This window comes from Centroberyx gerrardi, chromosome 18 (assembly GCF_048128805.1).
Source record: "Centroberyx gerrardi isolate f3 chromosome 18, fCenGer3.hap1.cur.20231027, whole genome shotgun sequence".
Taxonomy (NCBI): domain Eukaryota; kingdom Metazoa; phylum Chordata; class Actinopteri; order Beryciformes; family Berycidae; genus Centroberyx; species Centroberyx gerrardi.
Window position 1 is genome coordinate 5,324,706 of NC_136014.1, and position 23,468 is coordinate 5,348,173.

The following is a 23,468-nucleotide window of genomic DNA, read 5'->3' on the forward strand; positions in this document are numbered from 1 at the left end:
AATAGGCCTATAAGCTGTCATGAAAGTATAATTACCATTCATCAACTCCATAACCACATTACAAAGTGCATAGGATACAAATATGGAAACTTAGATTACGATTCAAATTGCTGAGGTCATGTCATGTATAACCTACAGTATTAATCAAAGGGCACCGAACTACTGTCATAGGTTAACATCGATCAAGTATGACAAATGACATCATATCCAAACTGCCTAACCCTCAGTGAAATGTGTTTTAATTAATGGTTCATTTTTAAATCCCAAAATATCTTTTAATCCAACAGAGAGGAAAACTGGACATAAAACACTGAATTCACATTTTTAGATCAGCTGTAAAACTATTCTTTCCCTACAGTTACCTCTTTAATCTTCATGTAGCCTACACCTGTCAGTACATGATCTGTGTGTATGAGTGCTGTAGTTCCTTTGATTTCTGATTGTTGTCAAACTTTGATTGACACGTTTGAAGGTTAGTAGTCCAATCATTTGCCAGATTACTGTAAAAAAACAGTAATTGGTATTACAGACCTAGATTACCCGAAAAGGCAATTAAACAGTTAACTCAAAGCTATAGAGAAGTCAGTTGAGTTTGGCTTTTTTTCATCCAAGCTGCACAGTTTTCTCACAAATTTCTCATTCATTTGAGCATCAGTAAATGGTGGGGCTATTCAACGTAAAAGCTTTATCATAAGTAGGGCTGGGTGATGTGGTTGAAATCAATATCACGATAATCGTAAGGATTATTTTTCGATATCGATATATATCACAATATGGCTCCTGTATGCAAAATCACATGTTAAATAATCAAATCAATGTTCATCCCATCAAATAATATTCCTTTAAAATGTTTCATACCTCATTTTATCAGTTTTTAAACAAGATTTGCTTGTTATCACCAATTTGGACAGCAGAATTGTGTGCCAAGAATTCCCAAAATCACCATATCATCACCATATGATTCCGCTGAAAGACCTTAAACGATAATATTGAATTATCGCCCAGCCTTCATAACATACCTGTTTTCATATTCAAACAACACGGCTTGAATTTTCCTCTTATGCAATCTATATAAGCAGCCTAGCTTCTCATGGTGGGCTAATGCATTTCTTTACGATCATCAAATGAACAAGCTAAAGTAAACGGGTCAATAAAATGAAAAGTATTAATTATGAAAGCTACAGTTCATACAAACAGTCGGCCTACTAAAACGATTGAAGGACACATATGGTAGCTAAACAGAAGAAAAACACTGAAGAAATACAATGTAGATGGTCATATTTGCCATGTATATTTGATGATGAACCTACTAATGTGTTTACTTTTGTTGTTGTTGATTAACACATCTGCACGGATGTCACTTTTAAAAGCGACACAGTCATCACCGTGTAATGAGCATCTATTATGTGGGTCAGGGTGATGAATCAGAGAGTTTGAGATGGGGGGAGGGGACGATTTATTCCACTGTATTTCACCTTCTTCTGGTTCGTGAACAGTAAAAATTAAAATTCACAGATGTATAGAAGAGAATAAATTATGATTTCTTTATTTTAAAGCTCATTTTTTGGCATTTTGTACACTCATGATAACTCATGCCCATAACTCACGATTTCTGTATCTGTATTCACTTTTTAGGCAATTTCGTTTGATTGGACGATGCCTAGATGCTGCAAATATTAGAAAATAAGCAACATTATGATAAAGATTATGAAATTATCATGTATTTTTAGATTAGAATATATTTTTATTTTACAGCCCCTCCAAAAATGATCGTGCAAGACCACCATGTTGAGGATCTATTCTGGTCTTCTTTGGTGTAGGTCTATACTGTGTGTGTGTGTGTGTGTGTGTGTGTGTGTGTATGTCTTTTGCTGCATCATAGTGGGCCTGACAGTCACACACACACATGCGTTTCTCACTCACTCTGAGACCAGCTGCTTCTGCACGCACACACACACACATACAGACTAACAAATGCACACACACTCTCTCTCTCTCTCTCTCTCACTCTCTCTCTCTCACACACACACATGCACACATATGTTCGCCCCACACACAAACACTATGCACACAACTGTACACACACCAAGACACACCCTGAGTTTTTTTCCTCTCCATGCAGACAGTTTTTTTTTTTTAAATGGGGGCGTTAATCAATATTAAATGAGGAGCAGCTAGTCTCCCAATGTCACACCCAAAACACACACACACGTTTTCATGGTAGCGGGTTACCACCGACACACACCCATTTCACAGTTTCCTAATAAATAGGAGGGTAAACTATAAGCTGCAGATCATCATAAGGCAAAAAAACACCATTACGAACAAAAATCAATTATACTTTCAGAAAAGCATTAATGTTCCAAAACAGGTCAAATTTGAAATAGCAGTTGCTGACGTCCTCAGATGTCTGTTGGGCAAGTGCAGGCTACATGTGTGGCATGTAAATATGTGTGTGTGTGCGTGTGTGTGTGTGTGTGTGAGTCGATGCATGCTGTAAATGAGAAGAAAGGAGTAGACAGCTGCTGACTCCTGCCTGATCCGAGGAGCAATCGCCACAGGGAGGGACGGTGTACTGCGTGTGTGTGTGTATGTATGCATGTTGCGTGTGTGCGTGTGTGTGTGTGAGGCAGTATGTGTGTGTGTGGGACCGCGCACACGTGTGAGGGAGTATATGACTGAACAGTAGAGCTACTATAAAGCCAGACGAGACATACATCAGTCAAATTTACAACCGACTGGGGTAAGAATACACCTTACACACACACACACACACACACACACACACACACATGCAGGGAGCTTTAGAGGTTGTGGGTGCTACTGGCGGTTCATGGATGAATAAGCCATTAGTGAATCAGACACAGATAAACACACAACAACAACGGCGGCGGCCGCACAACTAACTAGGGCATCACTCTCAGGATTAGGGGCACGTCTCACTCTCTCGCTCTCTCACACGCACACATCACCTTGACATAACACACACTCCATCATGCTGTACTTGCATGATGCACGTATGCATGGCGCGTTTTGGTGTGTGTTTGTGGAGGGGTGGAGGAGTGTATCTCCCTTTTTCCTCTCCCTTTCCTTTTGACTTTCTTATGATACATCTTACGAAGTTACCTAAGAAGAGATTTTAGGAAATTAACAAAAGGCTCTTAAGTGCAATTCCCCAATATTTCCATACTTTTTGCTGCTTAAATTGGGGCCTAATTAGCAGCCGTGATGTAAACAAGCCTAAAAGGACCAAAATTACTTTCAGGAATTTAAATAAGCATGTTTGATGGCATTAATGCACTTTGTCTGCCATTCTCTAATTAGGATCCTTTCTAATTAATTAAATTCTGGTGAAATTAACTGTTCCTCGTTTTGCTGGAGGACTCCCTGGAACCCCCTCAAGGACCCTGGTACCCCTCAAGGACCCCTAAGACTCTAAACCCCCACTGATGCAGAGGCCTCAACACTCCTTTGAGACACAAAACAGGTCTGCATGCAATATCCTCTACACTGCAACCAACAAAGGGCTTTAATCGGGAGGTAAAGCACTTCATATGTTTAAATCTTTTTGGGTAAGGCATGCTAAAAAAAGGAGGGGTGCCATTCCTTTCCATCCCCCATTCTGTCCACAACCCCCTTGCCTTTTACCCACCAACACACACGCGCGCACACACCAGCAGAGTCGTTTGTATGCATCATAACTCCAGACCCTCTTCATCACCATGATACAATACGTTTGGTGGAACGGGGATAGCCTATATACGAATAACAGACTTACATAACGGGCAACACACACACACAAAGTCTTATTGCACTGATGGAACGCCACACACACACACACACACACACACACACACACACACACACATGCACACCTCACCCGCATTTCGTCGCCCAAACGAACGCATATTTGCTAGCTAGCTCGTGTAAAACCCGACCTCCGACTTTATCAACACACTTGCTATTAATTGAAAATCACATTGTGCCACAGATGCCATTCATTTTTTTTTCTCACTGGCTCGTGAGGAGAAGGCTTGCACGAATGCATACCAATTCACACATAGAAACAAGCAACACCTCGTTGGGTCATAAAATACTCAATAAAAACCTGAAAAATGATGTTGCCAGGAGGCGAAAACCCGAAATACACGCGAACGGGAACCCTCCCGGTGCCAATATCCCCCACATCTGTTAGCCTGCAGTTAGTCAGCGAAATAATATAATAATACATAATTGTAATAGTCTGTATAATGATAATGATAATATACTCCTTCCACTCTTGTCAGCGACAACTAAATAGCACTAATTGAAGGCTGACATCTTAGCTAATCATTTTTTATTCTTACCCTCCGTTTTCCAGATTCCCCAAATCCTCAGCGCGAGCCTCTCTCCGTTCCCCCGGGTTGTCGGAGCGAGCCGAGTGCGCGAGGACAGCTGGCACAGCGCGAGCCGCAGATGCTCCTTCGCCGGAGTCTGACAGCAGCCAATCAGATGTCGTTTGAGCATGAGCAACGGGAAAGACTGGCCAATGGGAGGCGGGGAGCCTGGAACGAAGTCCTCCCTTTTTGGTACACAGGGGCGTGTCTTGTCTCCGGAGGAATATGCTGCCTTCAAGTGCTGTCGGAAATATGGCACTTACGCCATGAGCAAAAAACAGAGACTGTGAAACGTACTATGTGATTGGGTTTAAACTATGACCTCCTGCCAGTATAAATAAAAATCGATTATATTTGCAGAAAAACATTAATTTATGCATTTTTAAAAAATCTTAAAAATCATATCCTCAGTTTACTTACATCAATTTTATAATACTTACTATGATGTATACTAATGAATATTCATATCAGCCTAAAATGCAAGTAAACTATTTTTTCCCGCAAAAATAAGGTAACTAAACTGAGTTTAGATGGATTTACCTGCTGCATCTCTGGACAAAATAGCAGGAAACTTGTCTATGATACTCCGGTTACACAGGAGGAGGAGCACTTGAAGGCAGCAATTAGCAGCATAGGGCCACAGTATGGAGACAGGGCCCTCCTCCTTGGCAGTATGGCTGACTGGTGGTGGGAATGAAGGAGGTGGGAGTAATAATAACAGAGGTAGACTGTTAAGGGTGTCAATTCGCTAATGTCATTTACCACCAAAACATCCAAACCTGCTTGTATAAATACCCCACTGACCACCCTCCTCTTCCTCTCATCTTTCTCTCACAGTGCAGCTGGAGCTCTACAGCAGCAGAAACACGGCAGCAAAGCAGCAGCGATTCCTCAACATCCTTGTCCTCTGTTCCCTTCCTGCTGTTTCCTCCTGCGTTTAGATACAAAGCATGGGTAGAACATCCTTTGATGAAAACAGGATGAAGGCCTCAAGCACAACGACTGATTTATTATTAATTTCTTACCAGCAGCGGTACAGAAGCTGCCAAAAGTTGCTCTTCTGAAACAGTAGAGGGCTTTCATGTAGAAGAGACCAGATCCTGATTAGAGACTTTGTTACTTACAGCTTTGAGACCTCATTGAGTCAATTAGCTATTGTTTCCAGGAAATACATACTAATACAAATTTAGCCAGCAAGCAGAGCTGTGGATAATATTTTTTTGCTAGAAAATTTAGTTCCAAGAGGTAAAAATTAATTCACTGTCTCACTCAATTCAGTAAATTGAATCCCAGGAACGAGGTTGAGCAACTTTGTTCTGCAAATCCTGGTGATACTCAGAGATCGGCAACACTCCCAGCAACAGGCAACCATGTTTCTTCAAAAAGTTGCCCATGCATCATAAAGTCCCATAGACATGCACTGGCATACAGTGAGACACAGGTAATACTGAGCCTTTAGGCTAAAACACATGAAACAGTCCTTTTTTTATTCACGGTTCATTTCTTACATTGGTTCAAGTACAAAGTTAAAATGCCTTTTTAATTAGTTCATATTCATACAAGAGTAAAATAATAATAGTGCCTTTTCATTACTACGACAAACTTAAATACAGTCATTGTAAAGACGAACTTGATTTATACTCCTAACAATATATTTTTCTTATTTTCAGATAAAATTTTAGCACCTTTTGAAACACCACCAGTTCCTCCGTTCCTAAAAGCTCATCTTTCATTTAGTCCATGAGATGAGAGTCTGCATGCGCCACAGCATCGTATTTGTATGTGTCTGGAGTTAGTATTCCTGTGTCTGAGCGCGTCTGCTCTGTGTGTGAGTAACAGTGTTGCGTGTGTGTGTGTGTGTGTGTGTGCTTAAAGTATGTGTCGGAGTGTTGAAACAGCGCACCACTCAGCCTAAAAGCTGTCGATAGGCGAACAGAAACATCATCACCGTGTCACCTATCAGTCAAATTGACGGATGTCAACCAAAAACAGTACGGCTATCCACTGCGATCCCTCATGCCTTCCTCTGACCGCCCTCTAAAACAGATACATGTTGAAATAACACTGCTTGTGTTGCCCCTGAACATACAAATGCATTACAAAAACAGCATGTGTTTTGAGATACCTTGACATTTTGAATATTACTTTACCAGGAAAAGGAAAATTCTCCCCTTTGCATCCTCTTACACTGTTGTGTTGTAATTTACTGTTTTGGTGAACCTACTTTCCCTACTTTTACTTTAGTTAGTGATTTTTAGTTAGTGATCGTCAACCCCCTCTCTTCCGCTTCTACCATGGATTTCTCCCTGTATGACTGTTGAATGTTGGTGCAAAATGGTGAGACTAGAAAGAAGCCCTGGCTCTTTGATTCTGAGGGACCGACACCAAAACCTGATGTTTACTGAAAAATTTTCTATCAAACTGCATTGTAGCTGAACTGGAAATATCCGGACGTGATGTTGCTTTGTCTACGCTTGGCCAGGAATAAGAAAAATACACCACCAAACCAAGATGGGCCCAGGAATGCAGTTACATCACCAATAGCTTTTAAACAGTGTTTCAGTGTTTTAGGGGGATTTGTCCTTTCAATTTCCCAAAATTTACCTGTTAGTATTCCTTACTGAAACCAAGTGGCAATTGCAGCTACCCGTTTCTCTCGGCTTCAGTTAGGATTGCTGAAAACCCGAACAACCGTGGAAATTTTTACCCCACAATTTAATGTGTCTAGTGAAGAAAATCAACCAACTAACAGCCAACCTATGAATCAAATAAATGGCATTTGAATGAACCAACCTGTGCTGCTATTGCCAGATTTTAAAACATTAACACATTATTGTGTATTAGCTTCAAGGGTGGAAGTAACAAATTACAATTACTCTTGTTACTGTAACTAACTTTGTTTACTTTTTTATTTATGCACTTTATTTTGTAGCCTTTTTTATATTAAAAGATGCTAGTTTTATCTGTCCTCATCCTTTTTGCATGGGAAACATCATTTTAAATGTCCTACTTTTTTGCTTTTTCTCAAGTAGATTTTTACATCGATAATTTTACTTCTACTCAAGTAGAATTCTAGCGACGTAGCAGCACTTCTACTTGAGTAGGATATTTGGTTGTCTCTCCACGCCTGGTTATGTTCAGCGACAGTGCAGCCGGCGTTATTTCAACCCATCTCTTCTTAGAGTGTGTCCTGTAGCTCATCTGTCCTACAATCTCCTCTGGCATCCTTAGGTACAATAGAACGAGTCACTATACTAACTGTACAATATGCTTTCTCTAGCCTCTCTCTCCCCTCTAGGCTGAGACTGAACTGAACTGAGCACCAACCTGGAACAGTACACACACACAATAACAGATTATTATTGTAATTATTATTACCATTATTATTATTATCATTATTACCTAATCTAACATGGAATCGGAGATTACACTGACTGACTGACATGCAGCACCCGGGGGGTGAGGGGATGGGGCGGGGTGTCGGGGTTTTGGAGGGAGCACCAAACGGCGCAGGGTGATGATGTCACACCCGGCAGCGCCGCGGGAGGCCTGATGGAGACAGGCGGCCGGCAAAAACACAGTATGTGTGTATGTGTGCGTGTGTGTTGTTGATGTGGTTTGTCCCGAAAGGAGTAGAAAAGTCTGCACCATGTTTTTTTTGCTGCGGTTCTGAGTGTGTCTCCAGCAAATGTGTGTGTGTGTGTTTGCGTGTCTGTAACCTGGTAGAGAACTGTAAAAAAGAGTTAAAGAGTTTAAAAAGCACCTGAAGGTTGGTTGTATAAATGGAGAGTAAATGTGGTGCAAAACTGTGAACCTGCTGGTTTACTGTGTATTCCTGTGTGTGTGTGTGTGTGTGTGTGTGTGTGTGTGTCGGTGTATGTTAGCATATACTGTATGTGTCCAGTTGTTAGCTGGTATCTGAGGAAGGTCAGGAGATCGGAAGGCGTCCTGGAAAAAATGGCCGTTTGAAGACCAAAAGCACCAGAGAGAGTGAAAGTGATGTTTTCTCAAAAGACGGCCTTGTATAAGTAATGGATGCACCATCATACAGATTTTCATACTGAGTGTATACAGCATGTAGACGGGGACTTTTACACATGGTGTCTGTATGAAAGCATTGGTCCTGGATGTATAATAGCCTTGGAAACATTGCGATACCGCTCTGCCACATTTGATGACTATATAAGTCTATTTGTATAATACAAGGAAGCATCCATTATTTGTACGGGGCTGTCTGTTTCAGCTGTAGGAAGTAGAAAGCTGGCATAGACTCTGCAGAGTAAAGGTCTGCCGCTTCTTTCACTGGATGTCACAGCTCCTACTGGCGGCCATTTTGGATCCCTAATAGTAAGCGGGGTAGGAAACTAATTGCAATTGCTGGTGGATCCTGCAGTTCACTGGTCACTTTCACTACTTCATCAGACAAAAGAAGGGCGGGAGACTATCCTGTACCCGAAAGTTGCCAGGTTCAATCCCCCATTGACCCCCTCACTCTCCACCCTGCTGAAGTGAGCAAGAAGCTGAATTCCTACAGACTGCAGTGCTGCAGCCTCTGACCTCCCTGTGGACAGCAGCTGGCAAACACAAAGGTTTGCAGATTGTAGTTTAGTTAATAATTTCTATATAATTTCTGGGAGGCAGAGCGGCCGTGGAGGCAGAAATAATCTCATTGGTTGAGTTAAACCTCAGTGGGCGGAGCCAAAGAAGTACAGTTTTTCAGAGTGCAAGTTAGCTAACTGGCAAACTTGAATCTCAAGGAAGGAATTCTGGTCAATATATAAAAAATATATATAAATGACTTCTTTTTTTCATTCATTCCCGACCATAACATTCATGATGTTGGAAGGCCAGCAGCTAGCTAACTAGCTTACCTAGTTAGCTATAGGCTAGTATAGCTAGTTTGAACCTGGAAGGTCAGCTAGGCTAACTAGCTAACCTAGCTAACTTAGTTTGGCTAGATTTTTTTCAATTAGTAGCAGAGTGCTAGGCTTCATAATATTAGCTTCCTCCTCTCTTATCTCTTGTCTTTCTCACTTGTCTAGTGTTACTTAGCCTGAAAAAAAAAATTGTGTTTTTAAAAAATTAAAAAATTGTCTTTGGCTGCGCCCATTGAAGTTTAACTCAACAAATCAGAATATTTCTGCCTCCAGAGCAGCTCTGCCAAAATGATTGTATAACTAAAATTCCAATTTGGCTGAAGATCCCGGTTGGCTATTGGCTGGTAGAGTAGACCAACTTGCCAGCCACAGGTACATTTTGCCACCTTTTTTCACTTGTGTTAATTTCCCACCCTGCTAGTAAGCATTTGGTTTAATTCAATTAGGGAGCCAAAATTGCAGTGACGGAAGCAACCAGAGACTGGTTAGTCTCCAAGAGCACCAAGGACTGTAAAAGTGTTGTGTAAAGTGGCACCATTTGGACTCGATCACTGCCTGACCAGCACCATGAGCTTTGACTGGAGTGTGTGTATGTGTGTGTGTGTGTTCATTGCACTGTAATACACCAGCAGCACTGTCACTATGCATGAGTACAGATTAAGTGTTACGGTTCAGAGAGATTCATTGGTGTGTTGATTTTTTAAAGAAACAAAAAAACAGAAAGTCAGGGCCTCTTTGTAATTTTGCCCCCCCTGGAGGTTCGACTCCACCTACCACAACACAGTAAAGCCAGAAGACACCAGTTTGAAGGTCGGACAGCATGTCTGCGTGCGAGGATATAAACAGTAGACACCTTGCACCAGTGTGTGTGTGTGTGTGTGTGTGTGTGTGTGGTTGGTTGTGGTTGGAGATCAGCTCTGCTGTGCGGAGCAGGGTAGCACCAGGGGACTAAGGTCAGCCAGTGGTCTATATGGGCTCTGGGAGAAGCAGTCCTTTACAATGAATGTGTGTGGATGGAATTATTAACCTTATCTGGATGCGTTTGTATCCATGTATCTAAATGGCTGTGTGCCTATCTGTCTAGTCATCTGTATGTCACTCTGCGTCAGCCTATCGGTCGTGTAGTATCTGTGTATCTAGTCATCTGCGTGTGTCTGTCATCATGTATGCGCGCGTGTGTGTGTGTTGGTGTGCGTCTAGTTGCAGGCGAAGTACTCCTTCAGCGGGGCGAAGAGGTGCCTGATGACGGGGACGCTCCAGGAACGTCCCAGCAGCCTTTGCCTGGCTAGACGACTCATGTTGGACACGTCTGTGTAGTGGACGGGGAAACCAAACACCCTGCAGACAGACATGACATGAGATGAGATTAGACTAGATTAGATTGGATTGGATGGAATTTTAATAATCCCTGTGGGGGAATTTGGCAAGAAACTCTTCAAAAGTTTGTGCTAAAAGACTAGAAACTGCATCAATTAGAGTGTGTTCGGATTTGGCCACTGATGCTTTAGAAATATGCATACGAAATTGGAATTACAGCATGTATGATAAAAAAATCAAGTATGCAATATATAACATATCAGAAAATATAAGAACTGGTATGAACATCAGAGAAAGTAAATTAAGGCAAAGAGTGCAGACAAGTCCATCATGCTTAGCTAAAGTTGCATGGACTGGAACTGCACCCTTAAATATTGAAACAATAGAACAGAGAAACATGTAGCACACACACACACACACACACACACACACACTTCTTCTTCTTCTTGTTTGTCCATCATAGTTGATGATGACCATGGCACGTCTCATTTTGTTGGGTTTTGGTGAGTGCGCAGATGGCTGAACAAACCAATCTGAGCCCGGAATTCTCTGTGGCACACTGGACAGGTCAGGGAGGATGTAGAGCTCTGAGGTGCAGCCACAAGTCCTTCCTTGGCAGATTTGCGCTGCTGCCTCTTCAACATAGCACAGGAGCTTCTCCTGCTCTCACAGAGGACTGCACCTTCCTGGACATTTCTTCTCCAGGCAGGTCGGTCCTGAGCTAGGGGTTCCCAGCTTTTCAGGTCAAATCCAAAGCTCTTCAAGGAGGCTTTCAGGGTATCCTTGTAGCGCTTTTTGGGGCCACCTTGTGCTTGCTTGCCATTTTTCAGCTCGCCAAAGAAGACTTGTTTTGGCAGTCTCGTGCAGGGCATTCTGGTCACATGGCCAGTCCATCTGAGCTGTGCCTTCGCAAGCAGGGTGGGGATGCTGGGAATATTGGCCTTGCTGAGGACTTCAGTGTCAGGGATTCTGTCCTGCCACTTGATCTTCAGCAGTTTCCTCAGACAGCTCAGGTGGAGATGGTTCAATTTCCTGGCATGACGTTGGTAGACTGTCCAGGCTTCGCACCCATACAGAAGAGTTGGCAATACGACAGCCTGGTAGACCTTCAGTTTTGTCTCCTTCTTAATGCCATTCCTTTCCCATACCGAGTCACGTAGCCATCCAAAGGCTGCACTAGCCTCAACAATCCTGATGTTGACTTCATCATCTATGTGCAGAGCATGAGACAGAGTACTTCCTAGGTAAGTAAACTTGTCAACGGCTGAAAGCTTTTGGTCATTCACAAAGATGGTGGGCTCAGTGTAGGGTTTCCCAGGAGCAGGTTGGCACAGGACTTCAGTCTTCTTTGTGCTGATTGTTGGGCCGAAGTTGTTGCAAGCACACACACACACACACACACACACACACACACACACACCACTGTACCTCTCCATCTCGGTGCACCAGAGGATGTCCTCCTTGTTGTCCATGTAGACGGGGAAATGCTCGTCCTTCCCCTGCTTCACGGAGTTGGAGCGCGTCGTTATCGTACGCAGCTTCTCAAACTGGGATTAGCATCCGACCGTGCACGCGCGCACACACACACACACACACACACACACACACACAAATTCTCAATTAGTACCTTCTAAATGTACAAGTAGTGTCTGTCACTTAAAAAAGTGATTACTCCATTCATTCATTTCAACAGTTTGAAAAAAGTTAATCAATTATTTATTGAACTCAGTGGCAGCTATCTATTTTGTATGCATCCTGCACTTCTCCTGCTTTTGTGCTGCAGCGTCTGCAGTGGACAATGTTTAATGCCACATAATGAACTGAAACAATATGGTAACACAAAAGTCTATCAAATGATCCAAACTCAATGTTTCTCTCTTATTTTATCTTAAGGGCTCCTACACTCCTCCATTTTTCAATTCCATACTTTTGCAGACATCAGTTTTTGAGTTTATATTTTTCTACATATTAAAAAGACATTGAAAGAAATTTCCATACTTCTCCTCCTTCTCCTCTGTTAGAACCCTGTATCTTTGCACACCACCAGTCAGAGATGATGTAGATGCGTTAAGCTTTTTAAAACAATAACAATAATTACAATAATAGTATCTGCTCGTATGCCGTAATGAGCAGCCTTTACTGTCTGCAGCTGTTTTAGTGTGAGGACATGCCTTGTCTGCTGCTGTTAAGCTGATTAACATGGACTTTTAGTGACACAACTCACAAGTCACAACTCAGCACAAACACACACACACACAGGTGTGTACCTTGGCTGTGCGCCCATGCTCCAGGCACTCTTGTAGATCCAGCTTGTCATTCACCATGGCTGTCAGAGGTCTGGACAAAGAGGTAGGGAAAGAAAGAAGAGACAAAATGTGTCAATTGTAAGCGTGTGTCAAGGTTGGATGCAACTCACTGTCAATTCAGTCAATCCAATGAGCAGATTTTCTTCAAAACTCAAAGCCTGCCAGTAAAAGTTTATCATATCCCATCTATAAAGAAATTATTGACAATCAAAGCACATTTTGAAGTGAAATCTAGTTTCAAGTTAGATTTGGAGTTAAGTGAACTGACCCCAACAATGGTGTGTGTGTGTGTGTGTGTGTGTGTGTGTGTGTGTGTGTGTGTGTCTCACCTGGCCATGCCTGGCAGGTTTCCCCAGAAGTATCGAGCGCGGTGGGCAGCAGAAACCTCCTTGGCATCGATCATCACTGGGTTAGACTGTAGGGGGACAGCAGGGTTACCTTCCTGTTCGACCTGACACAGCGTCTTCCATCAGAGACACTTATTCTTTTTCTTTCTTGTTACTTAGGAGAGTGAATGGAGAGCGGTTTACAGTCCAGTAAAGCTTAACACAATGGTACTGTAGAGCATTTCAGATACTGTAGGTGTCAAATGTCATATGTCTTTATATTATTATACTTAGGGTTCCCACTGTGGCCCTGAAGTAAACGTCCATGACTTTTTCATGGCTAAATCGGAGTGCTTCCATGACCTAAAAATGTTCTTTCTTCCTGGTTCTTTCTTCCTTTGTTAATGTTGTTTTTCAGTCTGATTTCCACTGGCTGAAAGCCATCTAATGCAATAAATGTGTGAAAGTTGGAAAATACATTCTGCTATAATCCTGTCAAGTGGCCCATTTATCCCATTTATTTATATAATTCCCTGACTTTCCCTGTCTGGGATACACCACTCAAAACTCCACTGACCAAAATTCCATGACCATTACAGAAAACTGTAATGAAAATCATTTTGAAAGGACAATTTAATGGTATTTCTACTACTATTTCTACAGGAAAGACTGGGGTTGCACCCTCAAAATCCCGACTACATGGCACATACCTTAGCACATATCTTAGCTCACTAAGATATTAGTAAGGGTCATTTTTAATATGGGTCATGACAGTTGAATTCCTGCTGCCACAAGAGGGCAGCAAAGCTATCTGTGACTATATTTCTTCTCTCTCTTGTCCCAATCATCACTCATCACTATATTTGTGTATTTCCATTGGTGTATCCATTTGTCTGAGTGTGTGTGTGGGTGTTTGCATGCTGGTGCGGACTGTATGTGTTTGTGACTTTGTGTGTGTGCGTTCATCCCACCTCCAGGAAGCGGGAGATGTCCCGTTTGTCGCTGACTCCCATGGCGACCACGTTCTCGAACAGCCAGAAGAACGGCCGCTCGTCGCCCGGTTTGGGCCGCGCCTCGTGCAGCAGCCGGTAAAACTCGAAAAACAACCGGCCGGTTCCCTCTGAGGGAGGAGGGAGACGCAGACGGGAGAAGGAGTTCAGCATTCATACTTTAAACTAACCAAAACAAGACGCTAACCTGTCCATCTTGGTATTTGTAGTTTTACAATGTTATGTTGTGGATGGTCTGGTAAGCCCAGTGATTTCTAGACTCACTCTTACCGTAGAGGCCTTTCCGTGCAGGGTTGACTATGGACAGGTCGTTGCAGGGGCTTCCTCCTATCACCAGGTCAAATGGTCCCCAGTCCTGGATCTGACAGACGAAACACAAAACTAGTCAACACCAGCATAAAGATAAGGGGTTTAGAAGGAGTTTGGTGAAGTAGAATAATCAAAAAGGTGATCTCTGGGAAGTGCAGTGCAGAAACACCACAGCAGTGAGCGCTGAGCACCAAAGATGGAGACACAATAAAAACGAAAAAAGCCAGAAGATCTTGCAGATTGCCACTTTCAATCCATCATGGATCTGTCAGGATATCGCTTACGTGTTTGCGGGTTACGTTGCGTACGTCGCCCACATACATGATACGTCCGTGGTGCCGGACGATGCCAACGGTGATGGAGTCTTCACACACTTCCGACGCCACGTATCGGTCTACTTGGATGCCCAAATCCCTCAGCACTAACAGACCTGAGCACACACACACACACACACAAGAAACAAGAGCAATTCTAGGACTCCATATAGATTAAATGACTTGTTAAAACTGATTATTTTTGAGTTGTGTTCTATTCTGACCTATTCTGATTCTGAATCCTAATCCTGACCCCTAACCCTAATATAAGTGTTTTTATGTGATCATGCGCATACACACTTACACACACCTGTGGCGATGCCGTCAAACAGAGACAGGACTCTGATCGGTTGCCTCTTCTCCGCTGCAACTGGAGGATACAACTTGGCTGGCTCCTGCGAGAGAGAGAGAGAGAGAGAGAGAGAGAGAGAGAGAAGGTGGGCAGAGAGGCAAAGGCAAGAGTTGGATTAGATTATTATTATTGGATTATTAGATGATAGATCATTATTGTATAATGATCTCTCTCTCTTTCACTCTCCTCTTATTCTTTTATCCTATTGCTTTTACTATTGTTTTTACCCTCTATTTGTATTCTTTTATCTTGTAGTGCTTTCTTGATTTTTATTTCTAAGTCATTTTATGAGAATGTTGTTTGCTTTTACAGTATATGGATTGTTAAGATTGCAAGATTTTCACTTTAATCTTGCCTACAATCTTCTCAGTAAGTCAAAAGATATGGTGGAGAGGTGAACTTCTAATGCATTCATTCCCCATTTGTCTTGTTGTTGCTCCCTGTATTCAGCTCAATGTATTTTTTCTGGAAAAAAGCTCCTCCCCTATAGCTGGAGCCCCTCCCACCCCTATCATAAATATACTACTCCTAACTGACTTGTGTTGAACCAAGAATTGATTTCCTTTGTGTCACTTGGTGGCAGGGTGTGTATGCAGCGCTGCTTGGATAGGGGGGTGGAGGCAAGTTTTGTCTTTCTTTTGATTTAGATTCATAATTCATTTTCATGCCTGCAGGGGGTGCAGTCTTACACAGTACAGCTTTAAAACACTTTGTAAACTACATTTTTAAAAGATGCCATGCAAATAAAGTTTATGATTATCATAATCATGATTATTTAATATTTCTATTTATAAATAATAGAAGAAGAAGAAGAGGAAGGAGAACAAGAGGAAGAAGAATCTCAGACTTACAAACTCCTGTTCGTGGTTGTTGGCGAAGAAGTGCTGTAGTCGGCAGGGCCAGTCGTCCCGTCGCCGTAGTAACCCATAGGTGTTCCGGGGCCCGCACATGTAGCAGTTCCAGGGGTCTTCTTTGATGGCGGTTGCTGCTGAGCCAGCGCCTACCAACAGATCCACACACTCCACACAGAAACACCTGCACACACACACACACACACACACACACACACACACACACACACACACACACCCAAGGTTTTACCATGGGATGGATTGACGTTCCTTGTACTTCTTTACTACGGCTTGTGATTATGGGATTTACACATTTTCTAATACTTTTTGTTTTTTGGACTCTTTCTAAATGTATAAGAAAATCACCTAAATGGCAAAAAGGTCACTCTTTAATGAATACAGCACTCTACTGACCTACAGCAGTTGTTGTTGCCACACATGAGCACTTCCCTGCCTCCACAGCAGATGGTGCAGTAGGACTGGTAGCCATCGTCGTCGTACTGGTAGGCACACTCCAGGAAACAGTTCTGCCAGGGGACAAAACGGGGTGAGGAGCAGGCAGCGTGCGTGTGTGTGTGTGTGTGTGAGATCATTAACGGGAGGCTGATGATGATGAGGCAAGATGTTTACTAGTGCCTTGTTTGATTTGAGTGGGGCCTGTGATGCGTGATTGAGTGTATATGTACGTATATGTGCACACAGGAACACTCAGTGACGAATATGTGTGTTGTCATTATGGCCATTTATTCCGCATTTGGCAGTACACAACTGGGTTTAGTATACTGTACGTATCTTACCTTGCAGCCCTGGCACATGGCTCCGTTGAAGAGAGGATGCTCCAGAGAGACGTTGAGGCTCCCGCAGGAGATACAGATATCTGAACACAGACATGGCACAAAGATGTTCACACTACTACTTTTAACGTGTTGTTCAGCCCTTTGACTGCATTATCAAGGAATTTAAAGGTGCAATAAGTAGGATTTTTTGCTGTCCCATAGTACAAACTGACCATAATATATCTGAAGGGTTGATAGGGTTGTTGATCAATACCAATAACTCAATGATTACTTCACCAGGTGCTGAGATTTCTGGCTTTCAAAACTCACTTTCCAGCCCAAACCCTCAGAGTGATGCTCTGATCATTTCAGAAACCTTTACCTTCTATGTTCCTGGTCTTCTTCTTGATCTCACATATGAGTCTCTCTGAAAACAAGAACACATTAGAAGAGAAGCTTGGTCATTTTGCATATCAACACATGCACACACATAAAGCCAGGAACGCATATCAACATGTAGTCAGTGTCTTCAAAGTGTCGTCAAAAAGCCAACTTCAAAGGAATTGACAAAGACTGGTTGATTTTCCTGTTGATGTCTGTGTTTTTGATATGGCTTGATCCCAGAGTCTTAAAATATTTTCTCTTTTAGACATTTTCTATTCCTCAAGTACTAAGCTGTAATAGTACTAGGCCTCCTATAGGTGTATAGGAGTATCAGTATCTGTTGGTTTTCTGTAGAAATATTAAGCCTTAGTGTATGTCACTTTCACCATCACCAATCTAATGAAGACATCACTGCCACTACTCTTCAAAAGTGGGACAATACCAAATATTTTTGATACCTTAACAGCACACTTTTGGTGTGACAGAAATGTCAGCTGTCAAATAAAAACATAAAGTGTCAAAGTGGAGATATGGAGCTCCTGCTGAAATGTGGGTGTGTTTTTACCTCTGGTCCCTTCGTCGATCACCTCTCTGATCTTGGCTTTATCGGCCGAGTTCTTGCGGGGTTTCTTGGCAGGGGGAGGCGTATATGCTGCCTCAGGCTCCGCCCATATCTCTGGGTACACCCCCTTATATGGGTTTTGTTCCTCTGTGGGGGAGGGGCATAGAATCAACCTGTCATTGTGTCATATTGAGGTGAAAGACACTGGGTGTGCATTGAACAGTGTGATGGACCAAATGATGTACAGCATGTGTATGAGTGTGTGTTTATGAAAGAGAGGCCAGCTTAGGTTGCCATGAGAAGTTACCCACTGTGTGTTTGTGTGTGTGTGTGTGTGTGTGTGTGTGTGTGTGTGTACGTGTGTACCCTCTGGAGGGTCCAATCCTTGTGGGCCACTGGGAAGGAAGCCGGTCATGGCCCACTCTATCATCTGTCTGGTCTGAAGCTCCACCCCCGGGCTCTCTGCATCATCGCTCGCATCGGGAGAGGACGGGAGAGGCCTACCTGCCCGGGTACTTGCCACCTGCACACACACACACACACACACACACACACACACACACACACACACACACACACACACAAGCACACACACAATTAGTGTAAGGTGTTAGGATTTGATCAATTCCGTTTCCATCTCAGTTCTCTATAATGATAAACCCTCTGGGTGCTGTAGTGGCTGTAAACAAACATGTAGTATTATACTGTACCACACTTTTCTTGCAAAATGAAAGTATTGCTGAACCCCAAAGATTATTCCTACATCACCAAAAATTACTAGCAACCATGCAACCCCAGATGCTGTGGAGCTGAGTGGAGCATCAGTAATTGGTTTGTTACCTGCAGAGCCTCGAAAATGGCTTTCCGGTACATGGACTGTTTGTTGTAGGTGGGCTGGTGGAAGGCAGATGAGAAGGAGCTCAGAGGCATCAGCTTCTCCACGCAAACCTGGAAACAGAGACATTGTCAAGAATGTCAAGACAACATGCTACAGAGGGAAATCATGGGATTAAAACAGGCGAACAGAAAATTCTCAACAAAACAAGCCCTCCTACATTCCTAATCCAGGTGATTTAGGGTGCCGAAATAAGCATTGAGATACAAAGATACAAATTTCTTCTCCGACAGTAGCCTCAATAGACCAGAATGCAATGCAGCCACAAGACATGTTATGTTTTGAGTAAGGAGTGCAGCCACAATCACAGACACGCCCCAATGTTCACAAACTAGTTGGCTAGCTAGCTATATTTACAGTATATGCCCATATGCCTGCCTTTGATTGAAAACAACAAGTCATACCCCTTCTCTGGGGTTGTTGAAAGGAATTCTGGGAAAAACTCCTGGAATGCATGAAACATCAGAGATTGATGATGTAGAACAGTGTAAGTGCCTCCAAGAGTGGAATTTAACCAAGCTCAGTTCATAAATTCTAAGTTGTTGGAGTATTTAGTATGACTTGGCTGGGGAGTGAACCCCAAATCTAATCAATTCAGTTAGGAGGTTCCTAAATAAAACTGGTGGAGGTTCTTCTTACTCACCACAGAGAACTTGCTGTCTCCAAACCACATGACCCAGCGGGTTCCATCTGCGGCTCGACTCCGGCCGCTCATCCACCAGGACACGATCCTGCCGGGCCACCAAGAGAAACCCCGCAGCTTCCCAAACACCAGCGCACCGATGACAAAGCCCCTGCCATCCTGTTCGCACACACAGGCACAATGTGGCACTCAAGTCAGTACAGGCAAGAGTCCAGTTTCACCCTGCGCTCAAGTCGTATGAGGGTAACTGTAAAGTTCCAGACTAGAAGAAAACTTTCATCTCTCAAGTCAGAATTTCAAATGGAAAACTTTTGAGGGAGCGAGACTCGATAGACTCAAATTTCTCCTACATGAACAATATTGGCCCAGGCGTGTTAGCGTGTGAGAAACTTTAGAAATCGTTTGCATGAAGTGAATGCATAAAGCAGACATGTGATTGGCAAAGGACAAAAAAGCAGGAAAATATACGGAGCGCAGAGCATGCCACGGCAGCCCCCCCCACACACACACACACAGTGACATTTCATACCTTTTCCAGAAATCTACTAGGGCCACAAGTTTGCTCCATAGTGCTGATCCAGAATCTGTCCTTAAAAACAGGTAGGATCAAACTGGTGGCGGCTCTACTATAGCATATGGATGGTAAAGTATGACCAGTAGTCGATTTGTACAAAAATTTCAGAGGGGATGGTGGGGTCTTATGGGGACAAACAATTTGATAGTGGCGAAGACAGCATGGAGGGTGGGGGACCAGCTGTTTACCATTCTGTTTATATTGTAACAGCACAAAGATAATTCTACACTCAAAAGACACGCATGTTACGGATGTTAGGTATCAGATACTCCTGCCATTGCCCTTAACCAAGGCACTGGCCTCAGAATTGGAGGTGGTCCCTGGGCACTGCATTGTGGCTGCCCACTGCTCCTAAGTAGTTAGGATGGGTCAAAGACAGAGGACAACTTAACATAACTTAACGTTATTGCTCTATGCTATTACAGGATGCTTCACATCGATGAATCCTGTAATGTACTGTACATATCACTATACAGTTGTTAACCCATGAATGTTAAATTGATAAAATTAAAGATTTTATAACGTAGCCTACCTCTGTATGTTTGAATGGAATTCTTTTATATACTTATTATAATTTGATGGAAGGTTTCCATCACACTGAGCACTAACAGCTGCAAACATTAAAAAAATAAAATAAAAAAAAAGGCAGTAGTGAAGCCATGGGTGGTGCAGTCTGGATTTGGGGTTTAGTTGGTGTGGCTGCTCTTTGCTGTCTCCCTCAATCTCTTGTTGCTATGATACAGATAGAATGGACATTAACTTTAAAAGGTGATCGTACAAAATATCATCCATAATATATATTTTACAATGGCCTGGCTGAATACTTTATTCTGATTGGCTGGAGGGGTGTTGGTCATTTCAGATAACCACATGGCTCTGGCATAGCTCCTTATCACAAGGATGCCAGTTAGGAGATGGGCATCACTTTTATGGCATCAACATCTTTAGCAAAACCAGGAATACATTTATTTTAGCTTTATTAATTTGTACACATTGAGTCACCTGAACTCTGCTGGTCTGTCTCCTCTAATCTGTGACTCCTGCCTCCGTTTGGCTCTGCTAAACAGATCAGTGCATGTATTCAGAAGTTACAGGACTGATGGCTGTCTATAGGAGACTTTTTAAATGACTATATTCAGTTTAACTCAAAGATAATATATGATAGGCTGCACCACTGCAAATTATTTAGCTAAAGCTAATATTTAGTTACAGTTAATCAAACAACAATAGATAGCTACATATTCCTTCACTCTCCTTGCCCTGCTAGGTAGCAATAGTTACACTAGGCTATAGTAATTTCAGTTACAACGATGGCTCATGTGAAAATGACAATATTTCCGTCTGTTTACTAGTTAAATTCACCTGAACATGTTGCTTTATGACTCACATTGGGCTGAAAATAAGACAGAATGTCTAGATGATTCTTTCTCGACAGCTTCACAACACAACCTGTCAGCTCCGCGGCTCAAATTGAACTGTCTGTACCTGTCATTTGATTGTGTGTTTGTTTAACGTGGCCCAGCTTCCCGGTAGGGTGGAGTTTTCCGTTTTTAAGCACTGTGATTGGCCCGAAGGTCTAAACACCGCCCAGCCGGCAAACTATGGTGTGAAAACGAAATGAACCAGTTGTTTCAACGCTCTGTTTATTTTTTCAGAACTGGAACGCGCGTTCCTTCGTCAAATTCACTCTCGGAACGCTGTTCTGATGCTTTTTTCCTCTGTGAAAAGATACGGGGCTAGTCAAAAAATATTCCCGACCGGTCCACAGTTAGAGCGGCCCGATGTCCCGATGGCCAATCTATCCCTGAATGCAGGTGCGTGTGCCCCCCGCCCTCGGATTTGCTGAAAACTCCAGATGCGCTATATTCTCTAAAATGATTAAATATCAATAATAAATGGCTTACACATTTCTTGATTAGGCTAAATGATATTTTAGTGCCATGAAGAGGGATGAAATGGGGGATGGTTTTTGAAATGGGGGGATGGTTTTTGACAATTGTTATTTCAAGGGGGATGACATCCCCTCGCATCCCCCCTCAAATCGACTACTGAGTATGACCCATGACAAGAACGTATTATTGTATCACACACCCACAGTGAAATGAAGAAACTTCAGTTTTTATATCTGTTCCAAGATGTCACTCCATGAGCAGTCCGTATATTATTTTATTAGAACGCTATGTAATATTTTCCATAAATGCCACCTGTAATGCCTACATTAAAATAAAATTAAGTAACGTGACGGTCTGGGTCGTTAGAGCAGTGAGTGTGGGTGGCGGTAATGTACCTTTTAAATTGTTTATCAACCGCCGTTAAACAAAACTGAAGAAGAAGAAAAAGAGCAGTGAGTGCGCAGTCGGGAGTGTTCGGCTTGTTGATTCCTCGCCTGACTGCACTCGGCTACTCTCGTCTATTTTCCAGGCGTGCGGGTAGTCGTACTGACGCACGAGCGCGACTGGGATACGCAGGTGTGGAATTGGGCATGTTGAGCTCGAGCTGAACGCAAACAAACATCCTCGTGGATACTTGGAAAGGAAAAAGAAATCTTCACGCACTTAAGCCTATAGATGTCCTCAAATCCTCTCCATTTCACTCGGGCAGCTCATAACCCCCCCCCCCCCAAAAAAAAACAAAAAAAAAAAACAAACAAACAAACAAACAAACAAACAAACAAACAAACAAAATTTTTACGGATCTGCATGATTCATGTGGGTCACACTTTCAGGTCGGAAAATCCGACATCAAGTCCTCCGCCAATGATCCCTACCTTTACCCCCACAAGGCGTGACTGCAGCACCAGTGGTCAACATGAAGCTGTCATACATCACATTGGGGATTTAACTGCAGTGGAGCCAGGAAGCAGTGAAAATGAAGCGACGAAGTACATGATTTAGCAGTTTTATAAAAACATTTAGGGTTAGGGTTATTGGCCAGATATTGGCCTTGCATTGTGTTATTAGTTGCCTGAAACAGTGAAGAGGACCATCCTGGATGAACTGCATTATTTTATGCCCTGCGTACCCCCATATTGGTGAGTTTAGCGCACCAGCATTTCCTCTGGAAGAGTCGCTACCTCATACACAGTGATTTAAGGTACAGAATATTAGCTGTTTTACCTGGTACTCCACCTCTCTGGGCGTGGGCTGGTCTCCCCTGGCAACAGGCTCTGGCGTCACGGCGACTGTCGGAGAGGCGGGGTCTGTGTGTTGCTGGGGAGGGGCTGGGCTGGCTGGCTCCTCCTCTTTCTGAAAGTCGCCCTCCGATAGGTCGTCCATCATGCTCATCTCAGCCTCGCGGTAAGCCCGCCTCTCTGCCTGTGAAGGAAGCACAGAGGCTGGTGTCAATCAACGAGCAACTAAAGGAACGGCAAGGAAGTTTGGATGCTACCTCTTTGTGTACAGCCAATCAGGAGCCTGTCATTGTTTTGCTTTAATTTGATTGGCTCACAGTCACAAAGCGTACGATGTTCAGCAGGGATAAAGACTGTATATAAACAAGTATGTAAACAAATGATATCATCAAAAAGTTACCAGCCAGTGTGGTAGGTGACCCTTACTGATTTACCCGCCAAAGACAAATTTTAATGTCAATGTTAA

General features: G+C 42.9%; 1 protein-coding gene across 8 annotated transcripts in view; it reads right to left on the reverse strand.

Annotated features, from left to right (window-relative positions):
• Positions 1-9,475: 9,475 nt before the first annotated feature.
• Positions 9,476-23,468, reverse strand: part of dnmt3aa (DNA (cytosine-5-)-methyltransferase 3 alpha a) — a 38,355-nt gene continuing 24,362 nt past the window's right edge. For 4 of the 8 annotated variants that reach the window (XM_078289720.1, XM_071921324.2, XM_071921319.2 and 1 more), the window contains 17 exons: positions 22,989-23,186; positions 19,299-19,457; positions 18,601-18,708; positions 18,127-18,283; positions 17,764-17,907; positions 17,197-17,241; positions 16,836-16,915; positions 16,453-16,565; positions 16,039-16,222; positions 15,140-15,230; positions 14,806-14,951; positions 14,477-14,573; positions 14,174-14,322; positions 13,206-13,291; positions 12,838-12,907; positions 11,999-12,117; positions 9,476-10,591 (listed from right to left, as the gene is read on the reverse strand). In XM_078289720.1, the coding sequence (XP_078145846.1) occupies positions 10,450-10,591; positions 11,999-12,117; positions 12,838-12,907; positions 13,206-13,291; positions 14,174-14,322; positions 14,477-14,573; positions 14,806-14,951; positions 15,140-15,230; positions 16,039-16,222; positions 16,453-16,565; positions 16,836-16,915; positions 17,197-17,241; positions 17,764-17,907; positions 18,127-18,283; positions 18,601-18,708; positions 19,299-19,457; positions 22,989-23,186 (2,088 nt within the window). In that variant the 3' untranslated portion in view covers positions 9,476-10,449. The remainder of the gene's footprint in view (positions 10,592-11,998; positions 12,118-12,837; positions 12,908-13,205; positions 13,292-14,173; positions 14,323-14,476; positions 14,574-14,805; positions 14,952-15,139; positions 15,231-16,038; positions 16,223-16,452; positions 16,566-16,835; positions 16,916-17,196; positions 17,242-17,763; positions 17,908-18,126; positions 18,284-18,600; positions 18,709-19,298; positions 19,458-22,988; positions 23,187-23,468) is intronic. The other 4 variants (XM_071921325.2, XM_071921322.2, XM_071921321.2 and 1 more) reach the window with 3 other exon arrangements.